This window comes from Periophthalmus magnuspinnatus, chromosome 18 (genome assembly GCF_009829125.3).
Source record: "Periophthalmus magnuspinnatus isolate fPerMag1 chromosome 18, fPerMag1.2.pri, whole genome shotgun sequence".
NCBI lineage: Eukaryota > Metazoa > Chordata > Actinopteri > Gobiiformes > Gobiidae > Periophthalmus > Periophthalmus magnuspinnatus.
In genome coordinates, this window is record NC_047143.1 from 27,339,739 (window position 1) to 27,363,071 (window position 23,333).

General features: G+C 45.5%; 1 protein-coding gene across 1 annotated transcript in view; it reads left to right on the top strand.

Annotated features, from left to right (window-relative positions):
- LOC117386552 (carcinoembryonic antigen-related cell adhesion molecule 5-like) overlaps positions 1 to 22,362 on the top strand; it is a 31,633-nt gene extending 9,271 nt beyond the window's left edge. The window contains exons 2-15 of the mRNA XM_055229138.1: positions 16,197 to 16,448; positions 16,555 to 16,806; positions 16,882 to 17,142; positions 17,720 to 17,971; positions 18,055 to 18,315; positions 18,385 to 18,681; positions 19,668 to 19,931; positions 20,001 to 20,261; positions 20,846 to 20,959; positions 21,226 to 21,241; positions 21,316 to 21,377; positions 21,455 to 21,502; positions 21,575 to 21,611; positions 21,720 to 22,362. Coding sequence (XP_055085113.1) covers positions 16,205 to 16,448; positions 16,555 to 16,806; positions 16,882 to 17,142; positions 17,720 to 17,971; positions 18,055 to 18,315; positions 18,385 to 18,681; positions 19,668 to 19,931; positions 20,001 to 20,261; positions 20,846 to 20,959; positions 21,226 to 21,241; positions 21,316 to 21,377; positions 21,455 to 21,502; positions 21,575 to 21,611; positions 21,720 to 21,738 — 2,388 coding nt within the window. The 5' untranslated portion in view covers positions 16,197 to 16,204 and the 3' untranslated portion in view covers positions 21,739 to 22,362. The remainder of the gene's footprint in view (positions 1 to 16,196; positions 16,449 to 16,554; positions 16,807 to 16,881; positions 17,143 to 17,719; positions 17,972 to 18,054; positions 18,316 to 18,384; positions 18,682 to 19,667; positions 19,932 to 20,000; positions 20,262 to 20,845; positions 20,960 to 21,225; positions 21,242 to 21,315; positions 21,378 to 21,454; positions 21,503 to 21,574; positions 21,612 to 21,719) is intronic.
- The last annotated feature ends 971 nt before the right edge of the window (positions 22,363 to 23,333 follow it).

The following is a 23,333-nucleotide window of genomic DNA, read 5'->3' on the forward strand; positions in this document are numbered from 1 at the left end:
CCCAGGTGCAGCTTGAAAGGAATAGTATAAGGAATAATTACACCTTTCCTTCTAGGTTCAGATTCCCAGTTGTCCTGTTTTTTAGCTGTTTTTTAGCAGAGAGGGCTTTCTCCACATGCTGCTCAGTGGAAACATCGGTCCTCTCCTATTGTTACTGCACAATCTAAGAAGGACAGTTTGTTCTCCTTGGCCTCTTCGCATGTGAACTTGATGTTTGGATCCACAGCATTAATGTTTGGAGTAAAGGGTTCCAGATCTTGAATTTAGAATTTTGTCAGTTGTCTATCTGTCGTAGGGAACAATAAAACTCGAGTGATTCTACTCTCTGGCCTCCAGTGATTCTTCTGATCGGATAAAAGGAACATGCTTACAATTTGGTGACCCCGACGTGATCCGATCTTGAGGCCCTGGGGACGGACACCGACCCTCGAGGATAGGTCCAAGGCGACTGGAAACATTGTGACTTCCCGCCGCGCGGCAAACTAAAGAGGTAAGGAAGACCTTTCAAAACTTCCATATTGACTACATGTAATTTGAGGAAGTCACCGTGCTGTCAAAAACTGACCGTATTAAAATCGCATTTTAGGGACAGAAGGGCCACGGGGTAACCCCGCACAAAAAGGGGATTTCATTATTGACAGTGTTATGCTTTAGTGTAATATTATGTGCATGTGCAGGTGGGGCCTCCACTACCTCAGATTACTTAATTTCAATAACAGGCCAGAAGTGTTCAAACAAAACCAGTCACGTGTCATTACCTCAAATGTGTACTCCCACCGGAGAATCCAGAGTTTTTCGTGTACCATTCCACTTATTTAAATATCAGGGGACTCAGTTAACTTCTTTGGTAGACCCTAGCTCTTATCACTGGTATGTGATGCCCGGACAAATTGACAATTCATGGGGAAACGTAGCTGCATACTCAGGTAATGACTGGACTCCATGGTCCTCCACAGAACTAGCTAGTAAATGGAAAAACATGTTAACTTTAACCAGGACCACAACCCATTTAGTAGTAACAATAGATTTCACACAACAAGCAAATGCTTCTGAATGCACAATATTTAGATTTTATGTATATGTGCCCGGACCATCCTGTGATTATTACGTCGACGCAATTATATGTCAAGGTCCAATCAGAACTAACAAGACTAGTCCCTATACTTCTGTTGGTAGATTAGACCAAAATACTAAATACATTCAAGTTCTGGACCCATCACAATTTACGTCAGCAGAATTTGTTTATTCAGCTACTGGCACTAAATTACAATCTAACATTTGGCTCCAATCAGCACAAAATGTTGCTTTAGGTATAAGAGGAGACTGTGTGGTCTGCCTTAATACAAGGCCACAGCTGCAGTTGGTCCCGGGCATTTTTGAAAACACATCATGTGCATTGGAGCTCTCCTCAAGGCCTCATCATGTAAACAATTAGGCCCTATCTTCCTTATCCTAAAAGCTGAAAATCTAACCAAAAACAAATCTTTTACACTCCCAAAGTGGGTAATTTCACCTGTGTCTCCAGTAGCTGTCCTGAAAATTGTACACTATGTCTGATTTAAATCATGCTCTAGGCCCTAACCCAACATATGTAGATGCTATAGGTGTATCACGTGGTGTTCCAGATGAATATAAACTAGTCGATCAACTTGCTGCCGGGTTTGAAAATCTCCCATTCATTAGTTCTATATTTCCTATCACTCCTAACAAAAATGTAGATCGTATAAATTATCTCCATTACAACTTGTTGCGTTTAACCAATCTGACCACATCTTTAGGCACAGCTATGGCTGAACAATTAGACGCAGTATCCAGAACTACCTTTCAAAATAGAATGGCCCTAGATATGTTATTAGCTGAACGGGGAGGGGTATGTTCTTTGTTCGGGGAACAGTGTTGTACATTTATTCCTAATAATACTGCTCCGGATGGCTCCGTAACCAGAACTCTTAAAGGACTCCAAATGTTCTCTGACACGATGCATTCTCACTCAGGTGTTAACAATCCCCTAGATGAGTGGTTCTCCAAAATGTTTGGCTCTTGGAAACAAGTAGCAATGTCAATGGCTACCACATTAGTAATGGTGATTGCTTTATTTATCTTTGGTGGTTGTTGTTGTATTCCATTGATTAGATCTTTAATTGAAAGTGTCATTCAACGCTCTAGGTGGTCAGCTAAAAGGTCAATATACAATGATTAAACAGGAGGAGGTAAAACCCACATTACCGGTATTGGCCCCACCTTATGAACTTTAAGAAAACATATAAATGGTGATCTATAAAAATAGATCAAAAGGGGGAATGAAGGACGTAAACGTCATTGCTCATAATATTAAAGATTAGACTAAAAGGAGGTTTAGGACTTTCACGCAACACTGCACAAACACACTCCATTCTTGCCATATCGCATAGAAAAGAACGTACTGTGACAATAGATAGATTGTGTAGCATGTTCTCATATCAAGCTGTTACAGATAACGCTGCACCAGTGGGGCGCCTGGAGGGTAGAGGAGTGCCAGAAGGAAGAAGAAGATGTCCACGCCCAGCTAATGAATATTCATGATTTATGTTTAAATGTGGCGTTCAGGGTCAAGCACTCAGATCAAAATGGGACTGCCCCTGAGATCTCCGTGCACGTACTAGGGACAGCATCACGCCTGACTTGTATTAGATTGGATGTACAGGGAACAATAAAACTCGAGTGATTCTACTCTCTGGTCTCCAGTGATTCTTCTGATCGGATAAAAGGAACATGCTTACACCAGCAAGACGGAGGGACCAAAACTGCGCCACTCACGAAGGTTTAACAGAGTTTTATTCAGAGAAATGTGCAAATAGAAATCAAAGTTCATTAATCCACAGGGCCGGGGGAACGAGGATGCTTCACAGAATGGTGCAACAGGTTAATCATGGTTCATAGATCCAGAGGTGCTGGGGAGCGTGGGTGTGGGTCCGTGACCAGGGAGATACACGAGTGCAAGATGAGGACAACGTGAGATCATACCAGGGTAGATGTGCAGTTTCAGGCGTGGGGGTTCTGGAGCGGGTTCTTGGGCAGAGGTCTGGGAAGAGCAAAAATTCCAATGAGCCAAAAGGTTTACAAAAATACCAAGATACTAAGCCAAGCAGTTGTATTCACGTGTAACACACAGACGTTCCGGCGCCAAGTGTCTGGTCCTGACTCCTTTTATCCATAGCAGGTGATGTTGATTGCGTAGATGGGCTGCAGGTGCGCGCAGGAGGAGCCAGGACTCCACATAGGTCACTGATTCGGACAGGCTTGATCTGGGACACATGAAACGTGGGGTGAATACGAAGGGATGGAGGAAGCTGGAGTTGCACTGCGGAGTCATTGATAAGTTTATTAATCTTAAACGGGCTGAGGAAACGTGGAGAGAATTTACGTGAATCAGTTTTAAGTTTCAATATTCTTGGTGGACAGCCACACCGACTGGGCAGGTGCATACTTAGGGGCTGGGACGCGACGACGGTCGGCCGCCCTCTTGGTCCGGGCCCCAGACTGGAGGAGTGCGGCCCGAGTCTTCCTCCAGACCCGATGACAGCGCTGGAGGTGGTGCTGAACGGACGGCACCGCCAGGTCTCTCTCCTTGGACGGGAAGAGTGGTGGTTGATAACCCAGCGAGGCCTGAAAAGGAGAAATTCCCGTGGCGGAACTCACCAGTGAGTTATATGAATATTTGATGCATGGAAGGAAGGTGCTCCAGGCAGATGTAGAGGCCGGAAAACCAGACACCCCTTTAAGATTTTATTTTACAAGTCATGTGGTCCCATTATCTATTTCAAGTTAAAATGTGTATTTCCTTCACTGGCCAGTAGATGGCGAATATCGCGCAGTGTAGCAGAAAGTAGACTTGAGCGCTGCAGAGGAAGAATCAAACCTCTCTGAAATAAATGCAGCTCAAAATGTGCTCTCTGTCTACTCTTCTGCTTACAGGTTTGTAACACCAGGATTATTAGTTTTATGTCAAGTATCAGAGTGTGGGAGGTCAAAGGTTGAACTGAATGTCGTGGCAAGTGTGGAACAAAAGTTAGAGAGGTTTTGGAGCACATTGTGGCGTTGCTGGGCTATCCTGTGGAGCTAAGGGTCATGTGTAGAAGTGCAGCGTGGGTCAAATTAGGTCAAACAGTTAAGGACACGCTGGAGTTATGTGATTTGTGACAATTGTGAAACGTTCTTTTTATGGGTTATGTGGCATTGAGTGTACATTTTGAGTTTGTGGCCAGGTACCTGAAGGGCTGTGGCAGAGGTATGTTAAGCACATGGTCATGTTGGGCGGGAAGACTCTGGCGCCATCTTGTGGACACTTGCGGGATTGTCAATTTGTGAAACTGGGTGAATTGGCTGAACATGTCATGGGTTGTTGTTAGAAAGGTTCAAATGAGTTAAAGATGAAAACATGAATTTGTAAAATTGGTGTTAAAAAATGTGTGTTCACTGTTGTCAATGTGTGTAAATATCAATGTTATATATATGGATTGTCATGTGATGTGCAGAGGAAGAATCAATCCTCTCTGAAATAAATGCAGCTCAAAACATGCTCTCTGTCTACTCTTCTGCTTACAGGCTTATTTCAGCGAGGCATATGCCCTCTGAACCGCTGGTCAGAGGAGCAACACAGACGGATTGGCGGAGACCACGCAGCGTAGAGCCCTCTCCAGATCCTGGTTCATGCGCTCGGTCTGTCCGTTAGATTCGGGGTGAAACCCAGAGGTTAGGCTAACTGAGGCTCCCAGTCTGCGCCAGACCTGGGAGGTGAATTGGGTCCCCCTGTCAGAAACAATGTCCATGGGAATGCTGTGTAAACGGAAAACGTGGTTAGTGAGGTGATCGGCTGTCTCCTTAGCAGTCGGGAGTTTGGGCAAGGCAATGAAGTGAGCTGCTTTAGAAAAATGATCCACAATGGTTAGAATCATGGTGTTACCCTAAGATGGGGGAAGGTGACAAAGTCCACCGCCACATGGGACCAAGGCCGACTAGGGACAGGAAGCGGGAGCAGCAGACCCGACGGGGGCGAGTGGGAGGACTTCCCCCGGGCACACACCTGACAGGCGGAGACGTAAGCTCTGGTGTCTCTGTGCATCGTGGGCCACCAGAAATGGCACCTCAGCAGGGAGAGTGTGCGGGAGGCTCCGGGGTGGCAGGCAAAATGGGAACCATGAGTCCATTGCAGAACCTGTGAGCGGACAGAGTCGGGGACAAATAATGTGCCGGGAGGAGTGTTACCTGGGTCGGGGTCGTCACGGTGGGCCTCCCGCACTAAGTCTTCAATCTCCCATTGGAGAGCAGCAACAACACGGGATGAGGGAATGATGGTTTCCGGAGCGGAGTTTACTGCCTCCTGAGCGAACTGGCGGGAGGGGGCATCAGGCTTCACATTGCGGGACCCCGGGCGGTAAGTAAGAGTAAAGGTAAAGTGGCTAAAAAACAGGGACCAGCGAGCTTGACGAGAGTTAAGACGTTTAGTAGATTGAATGTACGAAAGGTTCTTATGATCAGTCCATACCAGAAAGGGTAGCTCCGCCCCCTCCAGCCAGTGACGCCACTCCTCCAGGGCCAGTTTGACAGCGAGCAGCTCGCGATTCCCCACATCATAGTTGGCCTCAGCTGGAGACAAACGTCGAGAGAAGAAGGCACAAGGGAATAAACGATTAAGTGGGTCAAACCTCTGAGAGAGCACCGCCCCCACCCCGGTGTCGGAGGCGTCCACTTCCACAATTAACTGCCGGGAGGGGTCAGGCTGGTGTAGGATAGGGGCCGAGGTAAACAAGTCCTTTAACCTCTCACAGGCCGACTGAGCCTCAAGGGACCAGGTGAACAGTTGGGCAGGAGATGTGAGTCTAGTGAGAGGGGAAATAACTCGGCTAAAGTCTCTGATAAATCTCCTATAAAAGTTTGCAAAGCCTATGAATCTCTGAAGTTGTTTACGGTTGGTAGGGGTTGGCCAGTCCCTCACGGCCTTAATCTTCTCTGGGTCAGCTTTCACCTGGCCCTGTCCCACTATGAACCCCAGGAATCTAACCTGGTCGGCGTGAAACTCACACTTTTCGGCTTTTACAAACAGTTTATTCTCCAACAGTCGCTGCAAAACCTGGCGAACATGCTGTCTGTGTTCCTGCAAAGACCAGGAAAAGATTAGTATGTCGTCTAGGTACACGAAAACAAACTGATTCAAAAAATCACGGAGGACATCATTAATGAGGGCTTGGAACACTGCGGGGGAATTAGTGAGTCCAAAGGGCATGACTAAATATTCAAAATGACCAATGGGAGTCTTAAAGGCCGTCTTCCACTCATCCCCCTCCCTCACCCGCACCAGGTGGTAAGCATTGCGCAAGTCCAATTTGGAAAATATAGTGGCGCCATGGAGAGGGGTAAAAGCAGAGTCAATAAGGGGAAGAGGGTACTTGTTCTTAACAGTTAAGTCATTGAGGCCTCTATAGTCTATGCATGGGTGCAGGGTTTTGTCTTTCTTGGCCACGAAGAATAACCCCGCCCCACCGGGGAGGAAGGACGGATTATACCTGCGGCCAATGAGTCCCGAATATACCGTTCCATAGTCTCTCTCTCGGGCTGACACAGATTGTAGAGGCGGCTCGTGGGTAAGGGAGCCCCGAGCAGGAGGTCAATGGCACAATCGTAGACAATGAGGAGGCAGGGAGAGGGCCCGGTCCTTACTGAAAATGTCCCGAAGTTCGTGGTATTCCTCCGGAACCAGGGATAGGTCAGGTGCCTTCGGGACAGGGTCACTAGATGGGGATGCTCCCCCCGCAGGAGATAGGGCTGACCGCAAGCACCCTGCATGGCAGGCGGAACTCCACCCCGCTATCTCTCCCCGGACCCAGTCAATGACCGGGTTGTGTGCCCTAAGCCAGGGATAGCCCAGAACCAGTGGCGAGGAAGGGGTGGCGACGACATAGAACCTACGGATTTCATGATGATTCCCAGATAAAAGCATAGTAATAGGTTCAGTAACATGGACGACGCGGGCTAAAAGCAGTCCATTGAGGGCACAAGCAGTGAGGGGGCGATCCAGGGGCGATCCAGGGGCGATCCAGGGGCGATCCAGGGGCGATCCAGGGGCGATCCAGGGGCGATCCAGGGGCGATCCAGGGGCTCCAGGCAGATTCCCCACTGCTCTGCCAACTGCCAGTCAATAAAATCTTCTTCCGCCCCGGAGTCAACAAGGGCCTGGACAGATAAGGTGTTCGAGCGGAGGCAGAGAGTAGCCGGGAGCTGGAGTCTATTGCTTTGGACTGGGATGTGTGACTGACCCACCAGTACTCCCAGGGCTACTGGTGGGCCCTTCTTTTTGGCCAGGCTTCTCGGGTGGAGGTCTGGGGAAGAGCAAAAATTCCAATGAGCCAAAAGGTTTACAAAAATACCAAGATACTAGTCCAAGCAGTTGTATTCACGTGTAACACGCGGATGTTCCGGCGCCGAGTGTCTGGTCCTGACTCCTTTTATCCACAGCAGGTGGTGTTGATTGCGTAGATGGGCTACAGGTGCGCGCAGGAAGAGCCAGGACTCCGCCCAGCTACGGAGACAGGCAGGCGAGGGAGGAGGGAGCACAACACAGGAGGACAACAAACAGGGATCACGACACTATCAATGACTTTCCTTTTCTAGAGCAGTCGTCTTTCTTTCCTCTGATGTTCTGTTGGAGGGAGGAGGTTTGGCGCTGCTCAGTGCAGTTGTTACTTTCAGTCTCAGATCACCAGCTTCCGCCTCTGTAAGTTTATTGTTTTTAATGGCCATTTCTGCTGCTGTAATGTCGTCCACTGTGGGGACCTGGTTAGACGTTACAGAGAAGTTCAGTCCTTTGGAAAGTACCTCTTTCTCTGTCTGGGTGAGCTCACGGTCTGACAGGTTTTTCACCCAGCATTCCCTGTTCACAGGATGGTCCGAGTTTATCCCCTTTGCTCCTGTCTCTCTGATCCCAGTGGTTAGGTTGTTTTTGGAGTTGCATGAACTTGCTTGTGTGCCGCTCTTTGTTTTCCTTGTGTCATTTCACCTGAGCTCCTCTGAACTCCAGTCCATCGTACATCTCCATCTCAAAGCCACTAACCACTTCTTTGAAGATTGTGAGGGACAGATCTGAGCCAGGTAAGAGAAATGCTTTGAGAGGGGAGTTAAAGAAGTAAATTTTGTTAGGAAAGACAGTACTTCCTTGAACAGAAACGGGGGCCTCATTTGTCCCCCATCTATAACTCCATCCTCAGACGCAAAGCAAACAAAAGAATCAAAGAACAATTAGGTGAGCCAGTGGGACCATTAAAAGTTCCATTAAGACTGAAACTGGAGATAAAAGCAGTTTACAGTTTCAGTGTAGTTAGCGCCTCCTTCAGACAGATATAAGGCAGTGTCCAGCAGCATCTGACCAGAATTGAAGAAGAGACTGGAACTTTGGCCTTTGGTTTGCTATAGACATACATGTAGAACACCCCCAGTGTAAAGTATCAATATTTCCATGGAGTCAAACAGGTGTCGGACCCTCCAGAGTAACCTTAAAAAGTAATTAACTTTAAAAATAATCAACATAAAAACATAAAATGCAATACAAGTTACATAAAGCACCTTTAAAGGCAGATTGATAAATATGTGTGAGGTTTTATTTATGTTTTAATTAAACTTGCAGATGATGAAGAGACAAAATGGAAATGTGTAGAAAAATAACAACTTTTTGAAAGAATAAATTAAACTTTAAACCCTTGTAACTTCTCCACTGACTGTGTGAAACTAAAGTCACAGATGGTTTGGCTGATATCTCCAAAAAAACAGAAAGAAGAAGTTTGTCTATCGCATTAGAGTTTTGACACATTCTGAGAAACAAACGCAGCTTCAGGTTTTCTTCAAACTGTTCCTCTTTTTAGGGTCCGTAACTATGGTGACGAGTTTTTTCTGATAAAAACGTGACTGTTAAACCACATTATGTTTGTGTTTTTCTTCAGTATTGCATTTACACTACCAGTCAGAAGTCTGGACCGTCTCATTCAAGTTTTACTAGAAGAAAACATGTAAATAACTAAACATTTTTTGGTTATATTTTATATTCAAATCCTCAAAGTCGCCTCCCTTTGCTTTGTCGAAAAATATTTACTAGAGTTCATTAAAGTTTTTCTTTACTAATAATAATAATAATACATTTTATTTGTTAGGCCCTTTCAAGGCTCTCAAGGTCGCCGTACACATATACACACATACACAATACAAATAGAACAATGTAAAATGATTAAAAATACATTTAAAAACAAATATAGATTAAAAGACAGAGCAGTTATGGTCAGAGTGGTCAGGATGAGAAGGCCTTTCTAAACAGATAAGTTTTGAGTTTAGATTTGAAGTGTGGGAGTGAGTGTGTGTTGCGGAGGTCATGGGGGAGGGAGTTCCAGAGCTGGGGAGCAGAGCAGCTGAAGGCTCTGCTCCCCATAGTGACGAGACGGGCAGGAGGGACAGTGAGGTGCAGGGAAGAGGAGGAGCGGAGGGAGCGGGCGGGTGTGGAGATGTGAATGAGGTCAGACAGGTATGGAGGGGCCAGGTTGTGGAGAGCTTTGTATGTGAGGAGTATGATTTTGTAGTGTATGCGGTGCGTGATGGAGCCGGTGGAGCTGGTGCAGGTGTGATGTGGTGATGGGAGGGTGTGTGTGTGATAATGCGGGCAGCTGAGTTTTGGACCAGTTGGAGTTTATGGAGTGATTTCTGTGGGAGTCCGAACAAAAGAGAATTGCAATAATCAATACGAGAAGTGACCAGGCTATGGATGAGGATGGCGGTGGTGTGTGGGGTGAGTGAGGGACGGAGGCGGTGGATGTTTCTGATGTGGAAATAGGCGGACCGGGTGATGTCGTTGATGTGGGAGGTGAAGGAAAGTGTCGAGGATGACACCCAGACTCTTTACCTGAGGGGAGGGGGAGATAGAGGAGCCATCAATAGATATGGAAAAAGGATTTATTTTGCTAAGGGTGGATTTGGTGCCGACAAGTAAGAGTTCTGTTTTATTGCCGTTAAGTTTGAGGAAGTTTGAGGTGAACCAGGTTTGTATTTCAGTGAGGCAGTCTGTCAGGGAGGAGGGTGGAAGTGTAGAGTTGGGTTTACTGGAAATGTAGAGCTGGGTGTCGTCCGCGTAACAGTGAAAGTGAATGTGGTGTTTTCTAAAGATGGAACCAAGGGGGAGAAGATAGATTAGAAAGAGCAGAGGACCGAGGACAGAACCCTGAGGAACACCTGATGTGACAGGGAAGGGGTGTGAGGTGAATGACTTGAGCTGAATAAACTGAGAGCGATCTGAGAGGAGTGGAACCAGGAGAGGGGAGTACCAGAGACACCAATGGAGGAAAGTCTATCAAGGAGGATGGAGTGTGAAATGGTGTCAAATGCTGCACTGAGATCTAGCAGGAGGAGGATGGAGAGTGAACCAGAGTCAGCAGAGAGGAGGAGGTCGTTTGTGATTTTCAAAAGGGCAGATTCCATATATTTTACTTTATATATCTGATGTTCTCTGTGTGTATATAAAACATATAAAGGAGTAAAAATCTATGAATCGCTGAGTCTAAATAAAACATGACTAATGTACAGTGTGGACGTGTTTAAAGGGGCACTGTGGAACTTCTCAGTGTGTCTTTAAACTTAATGAATGGAGTTATAGATGGGGACAGATTATGTCTCAGGCTCAATTCCTGTTCAAAGTAGTCAAATAAAAATATCTTCTTTAACTCTCCTCTCAATCCATTTCTTTTCTCTGGCTCAGGTCTGACCCTCACTCTCTTCAAAGGAGTGGTGTCGTAACGGTGGGTGTAGCCGACTAAAGACGTGCAGGTCTCGGGACAGGTTTACAGTGTTTTATTTACAGGTAGTGAAAGTTCAGTCTTAATAGTTCATGTAACACACACACAGGGAGCAGGGAGCGGGAGGCGAACCAGACGGGAGTGGTGCCGAGCAGGGACGGGAAACCAGGACCGAGACGAGGACAGGATCAGGATGAGACCAGAGCAAGCCAGGCAGAGATGTCCAGAGCGGGCACGAAGACAGCCAGGGCCGGAGCACGACGGGACCAGGAACAGGGCCAGGGAAGACCCAGCAGGGATAGTCCAGAGAGCGGGAGACAGGGCCAGAGACGGGAAGCAAGTCGGAGGCCAAGACGGGGCAGGAGGAAAGGCAGCGAGGAGGACTGTACCGGAGCTGGAGCGCGGAGGCAGGAGCAGGGACGAGCGAGAGCAGGAATGTTGACACGCGGTCGGTCTGGCTCCGAGTGTCTTCTGCCGAGCCCTCAGGAGGACAGACAATGCAGGCATCATGACAAGTGATTAGTGTCTTTGAGATGGAGATGAACATCAGACTGTGGTCCTGAGCTGCTCTTGTGACGGTGTTGGTTCATTCTCTTATGTCTGTGTGTGTTTAGTTTCTCCAGTGTGACGCTCACTCTTCACTGAATGGAGTAGACACATTACTTTGTTTATGGCTCAGGGTTTTGTCCTTTGAGTGAACAGTTTGACAGTGTAGAGCCGACTGGAAGGTAAGGGGGCGCCGGGCAGGAGATCAATTGCACAGTCGTACGGGCGGTGAGGGGGTAGTGAAAGCGCCCGGCTTTTGCTAAAAACCTCCTGGAGATCGTGGTACTCCGCCGGGACAGAAGAGAGGTTCGGGACGTCCAGAGGCGGGCCGGAGGAGGGGCTAACCTCCCCCGCAGGAGTCAAGGCGGACTGAAGGCACTGGGCTTGGCACACGGGGCTCCACCCTGAAATCTTCCCTCAGGTCCAATCGAAAACAGGGTTATGAGCTCGCAACCATGGGTAACCTAAAACCAGCGGAGAGGAGGTGGTGGAGAGAACATGGAAACGCCGGGTCTCACGATGATTACCAGATAAAACCACCGTAACAGGTTCCATGATGTGTGTGACACGAGCCAGAAAGCGTCCATTAAGAGCCTGGGCGCAGAGAGGCTGTTCCAGGGACTCGACCTTGATGCCGAGTTTTTCCGCTAATTGTACATCCATAAAATCCTCCTCCGCTCCGGAATCGACGAGGGCTAAGACAGGTAAGGTGTCCGAGCGCACACACAGGGTGGCATCCAGCTGCCGTCCATTTCTTCTCTCTGGGATGCGAGACTGACCCACCAGTACTCCCAGGGCTACTGGTGGGCTCCCCCTTTTGGCCGAACCGGGCAAGTGGCCACAAAATGTTCCTGCCCGCCACAGTAGAGGGACGACCCTGCCAGGCGGCGCCGCCATCAATGCTCCTCGGCTGACAGGAGAGTCCGGTCCAGCTGCATGGGCTCCTCAGGGGAAAACGGAACGGAGCGTGGCTCATGCCGGACCGGGGACTGGCGGCTCTCCCTCCGGCGCGCAGGGAGCCGATTATCGATCCGATTAGTCAGGTCGGAGGGCTCGTCACGGGACACCAGCTTGTCCTTTAAGTGTTCATTGAGTCCTTCGGTCCAATCGACCTCCGCGGCGAGTGTCCAGAACTCAGTGGTGTAGTCCGCTACGGACCTAGACCCCTGGTCGTGACTTAACAGACGGGAAGCGGCATTGGCCTGGTAGTGCGGATGATCAAACACTAACTTGAAAGCGAAAACAAAGTCATGCACTGGAATAGGAATCCCCAAAAAAGGCTGGGCTGACCTGAAAACGGCTCGGGGTCCGGGCCTCTCGGCTCCAGAGGGTGCGGTGGCGCTGCGGTCCCGGTGGCGGCGCGGTCCCGGTGGCGGCGGCGCGGTCCCAGCAGCAGAGACGGCGAGGGGCGCAGCAGGTGTGGTGACGAGCAGTGCGGCGACCTGGTTAGTGAGCTGAGGTACTTGTTGGGTTAGAGTCTGTTTGTAATCCAGCAAGGTCCTAATTGATTGGTCATGTTGTCCAATAATCACACCGTGGTGGGAGAACGCCTGGTGCAGTGACTGGTCCGGGCCCGAGTCCGCTTGGTCCATTGTGGCCAGACTGTTCTGTCGTAATGGTAGGTGCAGGTGCGGACCAAGGAGTGCTTACTCGGGGCAAGTTCACAGTGTTTATTCACAATTTGTGCAGAAATATAAGTCAATAGTTCATAAATCACAAACGGGGAGCAGGGAGCGGGAGGCAGACCAGGCGGGCGTAGTGCAGAGCGGGGACGGGAAGCCAGGACCGGAGCGAGGACAGGAGCGGAACGAGACCAAGGCGAGCCGAGCAGGAGTAATCCAGAGAGCGGGACCCAGGGCGGGAGACGAGGAGCAAGCCGGAGACCAAGACAGGACAGGAGGCAAAGACAAAAGGGTGGACTGTACCGGAGCTGGGGTGGAGAGGCAGGAGCAGAAACGAGCGGGAGAGCAGGAAACTGGAGAGTAGCAAAAATCCAGAGCATCGAAAAGATCAAAATGACAAAATGCAAAAACGAAGCAAGTCACGTTGACACATGGACGGTCTGGCACCGAGTGTCTGAAGCTCGTCCATCTTAAGCTCCCCAGCAGGTGGAGGTGATTGTGCTGATGCGCTCCAGGTGAGCGCGGGAGGAGTCAGGAACTCCGCCCAGCTACAGACTCAGGCAGGTGCGGGAGGGGGAGAACACACAGGGAGACACAACAGAGGCAGATAATGCGAGCCTCATGACATCCTTCTAGGTTCAGATTCCCTGTTGTATTTTTTATTATTATTTTTAGCTCTCTTCGACCTCCAGATCTTCAATTTTCTTACATTTTCAATAAATTATTTTCATTTTTCATCCCCCCACTTCCCCTCAGTATATCACAGACGTGTATCTCCATGAAGACAGGCAGCATTCTCACAGTAAGAATTTATGGTCCTCTATTATTTTGTTTTTCTTTTATTTTCTGCAGTAAAACCACTTGAACTGATGCAACATCGATAAGTTTACTGCCATGTGGAAGATTCAAGGAAATGCAGCACCATCTTTAAAGTTACACTGTGGCTTTAATGGGCTGATACAGGACTAATGTGACGTGTAAAGACCGAGGAGCAAAGAGGAAATTCACTGAAGACTGAACCACATGTTCGTGACAAAAATGTTCACAGCTTCTTCACAGCCGTTTTAACACGTATGAGATCACACAGTCCACTCACACACAGACATTTAATATCACAGTAATGCTACAGCCAAACTACTGCTCACTCAAATATTAACAAAACTTTATACACTCAACTGCAGCTGTTATATCAAATGTTACTGTTAAAGTTGTATTTGCTGACACTGCAGATGATCAGGGTTTTGTTTGGGTTTTTTCATTTTTTAGAAAAATAATAAATAAATGTAAAAATAGTGACATGAATTTAGATTGTTTTACTGCTCAAAGGTTCATGATACTTTGCAGCTGATCATCAACATTCCCTGTGGTTTGATGTAACTGGAGGCACTGCTCTGTCTGAGGCTTTGTTACACTTTAATTTAGGCTTTATTTTAAGAACTGACTCAGGTGGAATGTGTTATTTAAAGAGTTTTTACACAATCTTAAAATGTTTTAACTGTTTGTTAATGTGTGCATTGTGTCACCATGGTAACTGCTGAACATTCTACCATAGACATACATGTAGATCATGAATAATAATTCTGAATATTTGTGTCTCTTTATTTCTAAATCGTCGAATCCTTTGTGATTTTTACTCTTGTAGAGTTCCAGATGTTGTGTTTTGTCTCACACATGTGGGCACATTTAATCTGATGTATTGATGATCACTCTGCTGAACGTCTGAAAACAACTAAAGTCATGTTAGATTATATCGCCCTTTGTACTTGTTTCCTTGTTTATGTGTTTCCTTGTTTGGGTGTTAACTTTTTTATGTGTTTTCTAATTTTGTGTGTGGTGTGAAAAGGAAGGAAACACATTGACACAGTCCAGTTAAACATCATGAAGTGCATAAACGGAGCCTTTATCAAAAGTGTGTTTAGTTGTGTGTTTAGTTTGAGCCTGTTCAGACTCTGAGGATGGGAGCCTCTCTGCTCTGGACACTGCGGTCCATCTGTGAGTACTACACTTTGGGTCAGAGTTTAGACCTGGGTCACTACATTAATGTAGATTAATGTGTGCATTAATGTCATCTAGACAGTAATCTACATGTTTATATGTTTTTATTCCAGTGTTTTGTGTCGCCGTCTGCAAACAGACAACAGGTAATAAACTCTATTTAATGTGGACTTGGTGACTATGCTCTATAGTTCTTGAAGTGATTCATTTCATGCTTATGATGATTTCAAATTAAACTTTAAATGTAGTGGGCTGGTTGGTTCATAAAAACTATTCCATGGGGAATGTTGTAATGTGTATATATCTTTTTAAATCCTTTTAGTCTTTGAAGATGCATTGTGATTAAATACTTCATTAGTGTACATCTCATCTAGAGTCTAGACAAACTGTTGTTCAAATTATTAATTAGAACAAACCAGCTATCGTTGTTTTATGGTCCCAAAAATAACCTTGTTCTTGTTCTAACAATATGCTAATAAAAGATAACCAACTGAAGCTTTTGTTTTAAATGTAATGTACAGTACATCTGTGTCTAGAGTTATGTACCATCATAAAATATTGATCTTTTTCCATGTGTCTGTTCATGCTGGGCCTCTCTTTTGTTCAGTTACTCAGTGAGTCTGTGTTCTGTTTACACTGTGACTTTACAAAGGAGCAGGTGAATGAAGATGTCGCTAAAGGAGCATCCAGCATTGCACCATTTGTGTTTTTGTCTGTTGATCCAGTGTCAGTTTAAATGCACTTTACACTATTGGTGTTTTAATGTTGAATGTGGGTGGGGGGACCACAGACGTCAGGCCTCAGGCCTGTCGTCTTTGAGTCCAGTGATCTGAGCTTCTTGGGGACAGGAACAATGATGGATGAGTTGAAACAGGGACATGACTCCAGGGAGGAGTTAAAGATGTCTGTGAAGACGGGAGTGAGCTCATCTGCACAGTGTCTCAGGGTGGAGAGGAGACACCATCACAGCCAGGGGCTTTGCAGGGTTCAGCCTCCACAACAGCCTGTTTACACCCTGCTCCTGGACAGAGTCGCCAGGCAGATTATTTTTCTTTTGGGTTGTGTTTTTGGAGCTCTTTGCACTTTCACATCATAAAGTGGTGATTTTTTAGCTTTTTCCCTTTAGATATTGTCAATAATGATATAAAATATGTTGTTAAATGTTATGTTATCTGTCAATAGGAATAAATGATTTAAAAGTGTTTTCTCACTATCGCCCCCTGTTGCACAGGTGCCAGTATGAACCTGCAGACTCCAGTCCAGGCTGTGTATCGGGGAGACTCAGTGACTCTGGTCTGTTCTGGTCCTGCTCAGAGACAGTTACTCTTTTTCAAAAATGGATCACCTGTTCAACATCAGCCTCAGCACAAATCTACAACAACAGTCCAACTGAAGATCACAGTGTCAGAATCAGACGAGGGTCAGTACTCCTGTGGGATCAATGAGGAAGTACAGTCACACCCCTGGAGACTCACAGTAACACGTCAGTATTTAACACAACTGAACCACATTTACCCTGGTCTGCACAGTTAATATTCTATTATGGATTTATGTCTGAACATTTGACCTTCTCTTTTCCTTCTTTGCAGAAACACAACGCACTGTCACTGTGAGACCATGGCCCTCAGTTATTCCAGTAGGGGGCAGTGTGACTCTGAGCTGTGACATAGAGGGGTTTACAGGGGGATACAGATGGTTCAGACGTAGTTATTCTCAAACTGACACATTACCTGAGACCTCACAGAGAGTCAGTGTCTCCAGAGGAGGAGAGTACAGCTGCAGAGGACAGGACCAGTTCATCCTCACACCTCAAAGTCCTGCAGTCACTGTCAGACAAACTGGTGAGTCCTGTTCTCTGGCCCTGTGGTCAGCATCAGAGTCTCCTTCTGTATTTGAAGTATTTCTATTTTACACAGTTCCCAAACGAGTGTCTCTGACTCCAAACTGGTCTAAGTTATTTGTGGGAGAGAGTCTGAGTCTGATCTGTGAGGTGGAGGGAGCAGACACAGAGTGGACCTATCACTGGAGCAGGAACAGACTGAACCTACCTCCAACAACCAGAGAATACAGAGTGTCCAGAGTGACTGAGTCTGACACAGGAGCCTACAGCTGCAGAGCCCAGAGAGGCCCACACCTCACCACTGTGTGGAGCAGCACCACCACTGTCACTGTACTCAGTATGTGCACTTTCACTGTACAAACTGTGGGTTTGTCCTCCATGTTTTTAAAGTCCCATATTACGCAAATTTATCTCGACTTGTGAAATTTAAGCCATGTTATAATGTTCTTCCCCCTCAAAAACAGACCTGAAGTTGTGTTTTGTTTCATTCACACATGTTTGAGTCACACTTTATTATTATTATTAGTCTGTTACATCTCCAAAAATGCTCTGTTCCACCTTGTGATGTTTTGAAGGTCTAGTTTTCAAATCAACAGCTACATTTGACCTCTTATTTAGTTGAGATTGGAACTTTCAGGGCCGATATTATCCAAATGAAGGTGTGTGGATTTTAAAAACATGGTGGAGCTCTCCCTGTTTTACCACATGGTGACATCACAAGGTGGAGTGTTTTCAGTTAGAGAAAAGAACTCAGCCTAAATGTCCAGGGTTCATGTGTTCAGCATCTGTGAATGAAACAAAACACAACTCCAGTTCTGTTTGTGCTGAGGAAATAACATTAGAACATATAAATATACATAATATGGGCCTTTAATGTGTGAAGTTCATGTTTTGATGTAATTATGTTTCTACAGACAAACCTCAGGTCACAGTGAGTGGAGCCTCAGAGGTGCCAACAGGGGGCAGTGTGGAGCTGCTCTGCTCTGTCTCTCCACCTTCCTCTGGGTGGAAATATGACTGGAGCAGAAATGAGCAGCTCTTTAAACAGTCTTCATCTGAGGCACAGGTCTCAGTGTCAGAGGGAGGGGAGTACCAGTGCAGAGCCAGCAGAGGGCGCCCTCCCTACTTCACTGAGCACAGCCTGAAGTTCAGACTCAGAGCCACTGGTCAGTTTGACTCTAACACGTGTCTTATACTTCCATGTGTATGTGCTGTACATGTTCTTTTATGTGGTGATCTGTGTGTCCAGTCCCCAGCCCCTCTGTCTCTGTGGACCCCCCCTGGTCTCAGCTGTTCTCTGGAGAGCAGCTCTCTCTCACCTGTAACGCTCACGGAGCAGACGCTGAGTGGACGTTTGAATGGAGGAGATCTGGACAGAGCCTGAAGCACAAACAAAGAGAAATGACCATAAGAGCAGCAGTGAAGGACAGAGGGCCCTACAGCTGCAGAGGAGTCCTGCCACACACAGTCACTGAGTGGAGCCGCCCCCTCACACTAAATGTGTCTGACAGTAAGTTTATATTTAATATGACACAATGACATCGTCTGTGATGATCTAAATATAACATCCACTCCTCAGGAGCCCCCCGTCCTGTCCTGTCAGCGTCTGTGTCCTGGCTCAGTCCTGGGGCCTCTGTCTCTCTGAGCTGTGCTGTGACAGCGCCCTCTGCAGGATGGAGCTTTCACTGGTACAGGGCTGTTCCTCAGTCAGAGTCTTACACATATGAGCGGCTCCCGGGGGCCAGTGCCGGCTCTAAACAGGACTCCTTCATCCTCCAGGGCCTCAACCACTCAGCAGCGTTTGTGTGTCGAACAGAAAGAGGAAGTCCCGCCTTCTCCTCTGAACACAGTGACCCCGCCTTTGTCTGGTCTGGAGGTACGTCCCACATGTTCATGTCACTGACCTCTGACCCTGACTCACTAAAGCCCGACTCACTAAAGCCTGACTCACTAAAGCCTGACTCACTTTAGTCTGACTCACTAAAGCCTGACTCACTAAAGCCTGACTCACTAAAGCCTGTGTTCCTTAAGTCTAACTCGCTAAAGCCTGACTCACTAAAGCCTGACTCACTAAAGTCTGACTCACTAAAGCCCGACTGGCTAAAGCCCGACTGGCTAAAGCCCGACTCGCTAAAGCTTGACTCGCTAAAGCCCGACTCGCTAAAGCCCGACTCACTAAAGCCCGACTGGCTAAAGCCCGACTCATTAAAGCCTGACTCACTAAAGTCTGACTCGCTAAAGCCCGACTCACTAAAGCCCGACTGGCTAAAGCCCGACTCGCTAAAGCTTGACTCGCTAAAGCCCGACTCGCTAAAGCCCGACTCGCAAAAGTCCGACTCGCTAAAGCCTGACTCACTAAAGCCTGACTCACTAAAGCCTGACTCACTAAAGCCTGACTCACTAAAGCCTGACTCTCTAAAGCCTGACTCACTAAAGCCTGACTCACTAAAGCCCGACTCACTAAAGCCTGACTCACTAAAGCCTGACTCACTAAAGCCTGACTCTCTAAAGCCTGACTCTCTAAAGCCTGACTCGCTAAAGCCTGACTCGCTAAAGCCTGACTCGCTAAAGCCCGACTCGCTAAAGCCTGACTCACTAAAGCCTGACTCACTAAAGTCTGACTCACTAAAGCCCGACTCACTAAAGCCTGACTCACTAAAGCCTGACTCACTTTAGTCTGACTCACTAAAGCCTGACTCACTTTAGTCTGACTCACTAAAGCCTGACTCCCTAAAGCCTGACTCACTAAAGTCTGACTCGCTAAAGCCTGACTCACTAAAGCCTGACTCACTAAAGCCTGACTCACTAAAGCCTGACTCACTAAAGCCTGTGTTCCTTAAGCCTGGGTCTTGTGCTCCTCAGATGCTGAGTCTCCAGTGTCTCTCTCGGTCAGTCCTGACAGAGCACAGCACTTCACTGATGATGTCATCACTCTGAGTTGTGGGTTCAACTCCACTGGAGCAGACAGCACAGTCTGGAGGAGGTTTTCTGATCACAGATTATCACAACAGTGTAATTGGACTAAATCTAAATGTGAGTTTAGTTTACGTGAGGAAACCAGTGCAGTGTTTTGGTGTGAGTCTGGATCAGGAGAAATGAGCAATGCCGTCAACATCTCAGTCCACAGTAAGTTTGATATAAAGTATAAGTTGTGTTTTAAAGTATTTTATGTATTTGACATGTTTAACTTCACAGGGGACATCATCCTTATGAGCCCAGTGAGTGCAGTGACTGAGGGACAGTCTGTGTCTCTCAGCTGTAAACTGAACACAGGGACTTTTACTTCAGTTCAATTTTATAAAAATGGAAAAATGATTCAAAATGGGACTGAACCAGAGCTCAACATCACTGCAGTGTCCAGGTCTGACCAAGGCTTTTATAAATGTGAGGGACAACGGAAACTACGGCCAACACCAAAGACTGTCATATCTCCAGAGAGTTGGATGTCGGTTAAAAGTCAGTGAAACTATTCTTTAAAAACACATATTTTGTCAAATTGACTTTTTTGATCTTTTAAATTGTTGTTGTCTTTTCAAATTTGTACCTGGAGCAGTGTAGTTGTATTTTACTTAATTCATAATCCATTAATCTATCATAGTCTCTGAGCCCTGAAAAATACTCAGTTCATTTTGTCAGTATTGTTACAACAGAGGTAAAAGTCCAGACTCCTACAGTTTTTATTTCCATAAACCATCTCCAGACTCATTCTGTGCTCAAATTGTCTTCTTAATGAATGCATGGCTCTGTTAGCATAGCATTCATGTAGCGTAAGGATTCATTTGTTGACTGTCCCATTATTAATTCCCATTGTTAACAGCAGAGGGAGCTCCAACGTCTAAATGCCTCATTAGAAAGGAAGGAGTGATTTATAATTGTTTTCCAAATGAAGAGATTCTTTGAAGATAGAAAAAGTGAATCATTCATCTCAAGTTGACAAATAGCTGATTTTAAAGGGAATCTATGGCACACAAGTGTATAATATGTCTTCTGTAGAATATAAGATACAAACATATACATTGACTATAACTGGTTGATTACAGCTGTTCCTGTGTCTATAAATGAGACATTTCCTGTGGTGTGGGTGGTTGGACCTGTGTGTGCAGTGGTTTTACTCATTCTGCTGCTGCTTCTGTGGCACCACATAAAAAATAAAGGTAAAAAGTGTTTCACAAACTTATTTTCATGGTCCACATCTGTACTGTTTAGTGTTATTAGAAAAACAATCTGTCAAAAGGTCTGAAATTATTTAAACTAGAAAACAGACAAGCTGAAATGTCACTGACACATTTGTTCTATGTGATATTAAGTAAATGTCAAATGTGTTTTTGAGTTAATTTAAACACTTTTATCTGACTTGATGTAGTCTGAGTTGTAAAGTCTGTGTTTTTATCAGAATCATAATTTTGTATTTGTTTTTCAGGCCAAAGCTCGTCCAGGTCAGTCTTGTCCTTCGTACATCATAATTCAAGTGTAGAGTTTCTTTTTTATTTATTTATTTTGTTAACAATAGTGAGAATGAAACAGGGGCGGGACAAGACGACCAGCAGCAACTGTACTCATCTCTTCTCCATGGTCAGATGAAAATATTACACCACATTTTAAGATATTTTAAACTAAAGTCTAATCGTTGAATGTTTCCTGCATTTTAGGCGACGTTTGTGTGTATGAAACTATCAAAGACAAAAGAAACAGGGATGGTAAATGACTTTATTTCTGTCTTTATTTTTAGATTTAAATGTATGTAAATGTAATGTTTGTTTTACTTTAAGATGAACAGCTTGGGGACTACAGCAATTTACCGCTCAGGTGCATTTAACTTTACTGATTTTACATTTTAATGCAAGAACTTAAGACATTTTAAAGGTTTAAAATATATAAATAATAATTAATTCAAATACTTCACTTTTTCTCCAGGTCTGTCCAAACGACCTGAGCTGAGATGAAAGAGTTTTTCTGGACAACAACTAAAACACACAGTAAAAAACTTCATATGATACAAATGGACCACAGCCTTAAAGCTACACTGTGTAACTTTTCTGGTTGAGTTCTGTCTCTCGCTTGTTTCCGTGGAGATGTTATTACTTTGTTTGGATTGTTCTGATATCAAATGTGTCTATGTTGGATTATTCAGGTCCATGTTTATCTACCTTGAAAAAAAGATTCTTTGTGTCATTGGGGTCGCCTCTCCACAGATCTGACCTGTACATTATCTTGTTTAATGCCATATTATGTAACATTTCAATCTGCAAGTGTTTTTCAGTGATGTTTTTCCAGTCTCTGCCTTCACCAGACTGAACGTGACAAATGTTGAGATCTTTTAAAAACATGATGATTCATTTTTGTTTGTTTAGTCAAAGCTCCTTTTGTAATGGGATGATAAACCTGTATGGACCTAATGTACATATATTTATGTTATGTTGGATTATTTTAAGTTCAACAATTAGTTCATTTTTGTAATTATGTGCAGTTTGACTTTTATGTAATTTGGCAGTGGCCTTTTTAAGGTTTGACTGTCGACTTCCCTGTTTTCTTTCAGTTCATCGTTATCTCTTTGTAAAATGCAGCTCAAAGTGTCAAATACTTGTTTTATATTAATGTGGAACTAACAACATAATGTTTTGTTTTATTTTTATGTTAAATAAAGATTGCAGACAGTAACAGCTCATTTTCTTTTATTTAATTAGGACCATTTGTGTAAATGTACAAAGGGCAAAGGTCTGTCCATGTTTTTCACACTTATAGATCCATCTGTCAGATTTGTGTTGAACTGGAAAGACTGGCCTGATGTATTTTTACTCCTGAATGTACAAACAGTAATAACAGTGTCTCAGTCGTCCAGGTCTGATCCACAGTAAAAGAAAATTCAAATCTGTCACTGGACAAAAGGTTTTAGAGTGAAGATGTTTCTCTGCTCATCCAAGTCTCTTCTTCAGTTCTGGTCAGATTCCTGCTGGACACTGCCTTATATCTGTCTGAAGGGAGGAGTTAATTACACTTAAAACTGGAAACAGCTTTTATTTACAGTTTCTGTTTGTTCTGGTCTATTGAGTTATTCAACTGTGCCTGAGACATACTTAACACATTCATACACCTCTGAGCAACTATGGACCAGTATAGTTCACCGAGACTTTTATTCTTTTTTTTTTTAGGAAATATCAGAATTTACTGCATTTTTTCACACAACTACTTCTATTTTACACATCCATCTGTATTTTTTCTTTTACACATCGAATAAATGACCAGGAAAATCCCTGCAGCCCCGCGATCTCATTCGTCGCCTTCGAGGGACAACAGAGGCAGATTACTGTAATGTGGGCAAAATATTTAAATAGCCCCATGTCTCCACTTTGAGACGCCGTTTGAATTTACATGAGAGCACGACTGGGCGCGGAGTTACGCTGCTGGAAAGTCCACAACCCGCTCTATCGGCGACGATAGCATCCGACGCTATAGGGTTAATGGGTGTTTCCTGCTTCTTTTGTTCTCTTTGTTTCCTTTGTTTGCTTTGGATCTGAGGATGGAGTTATA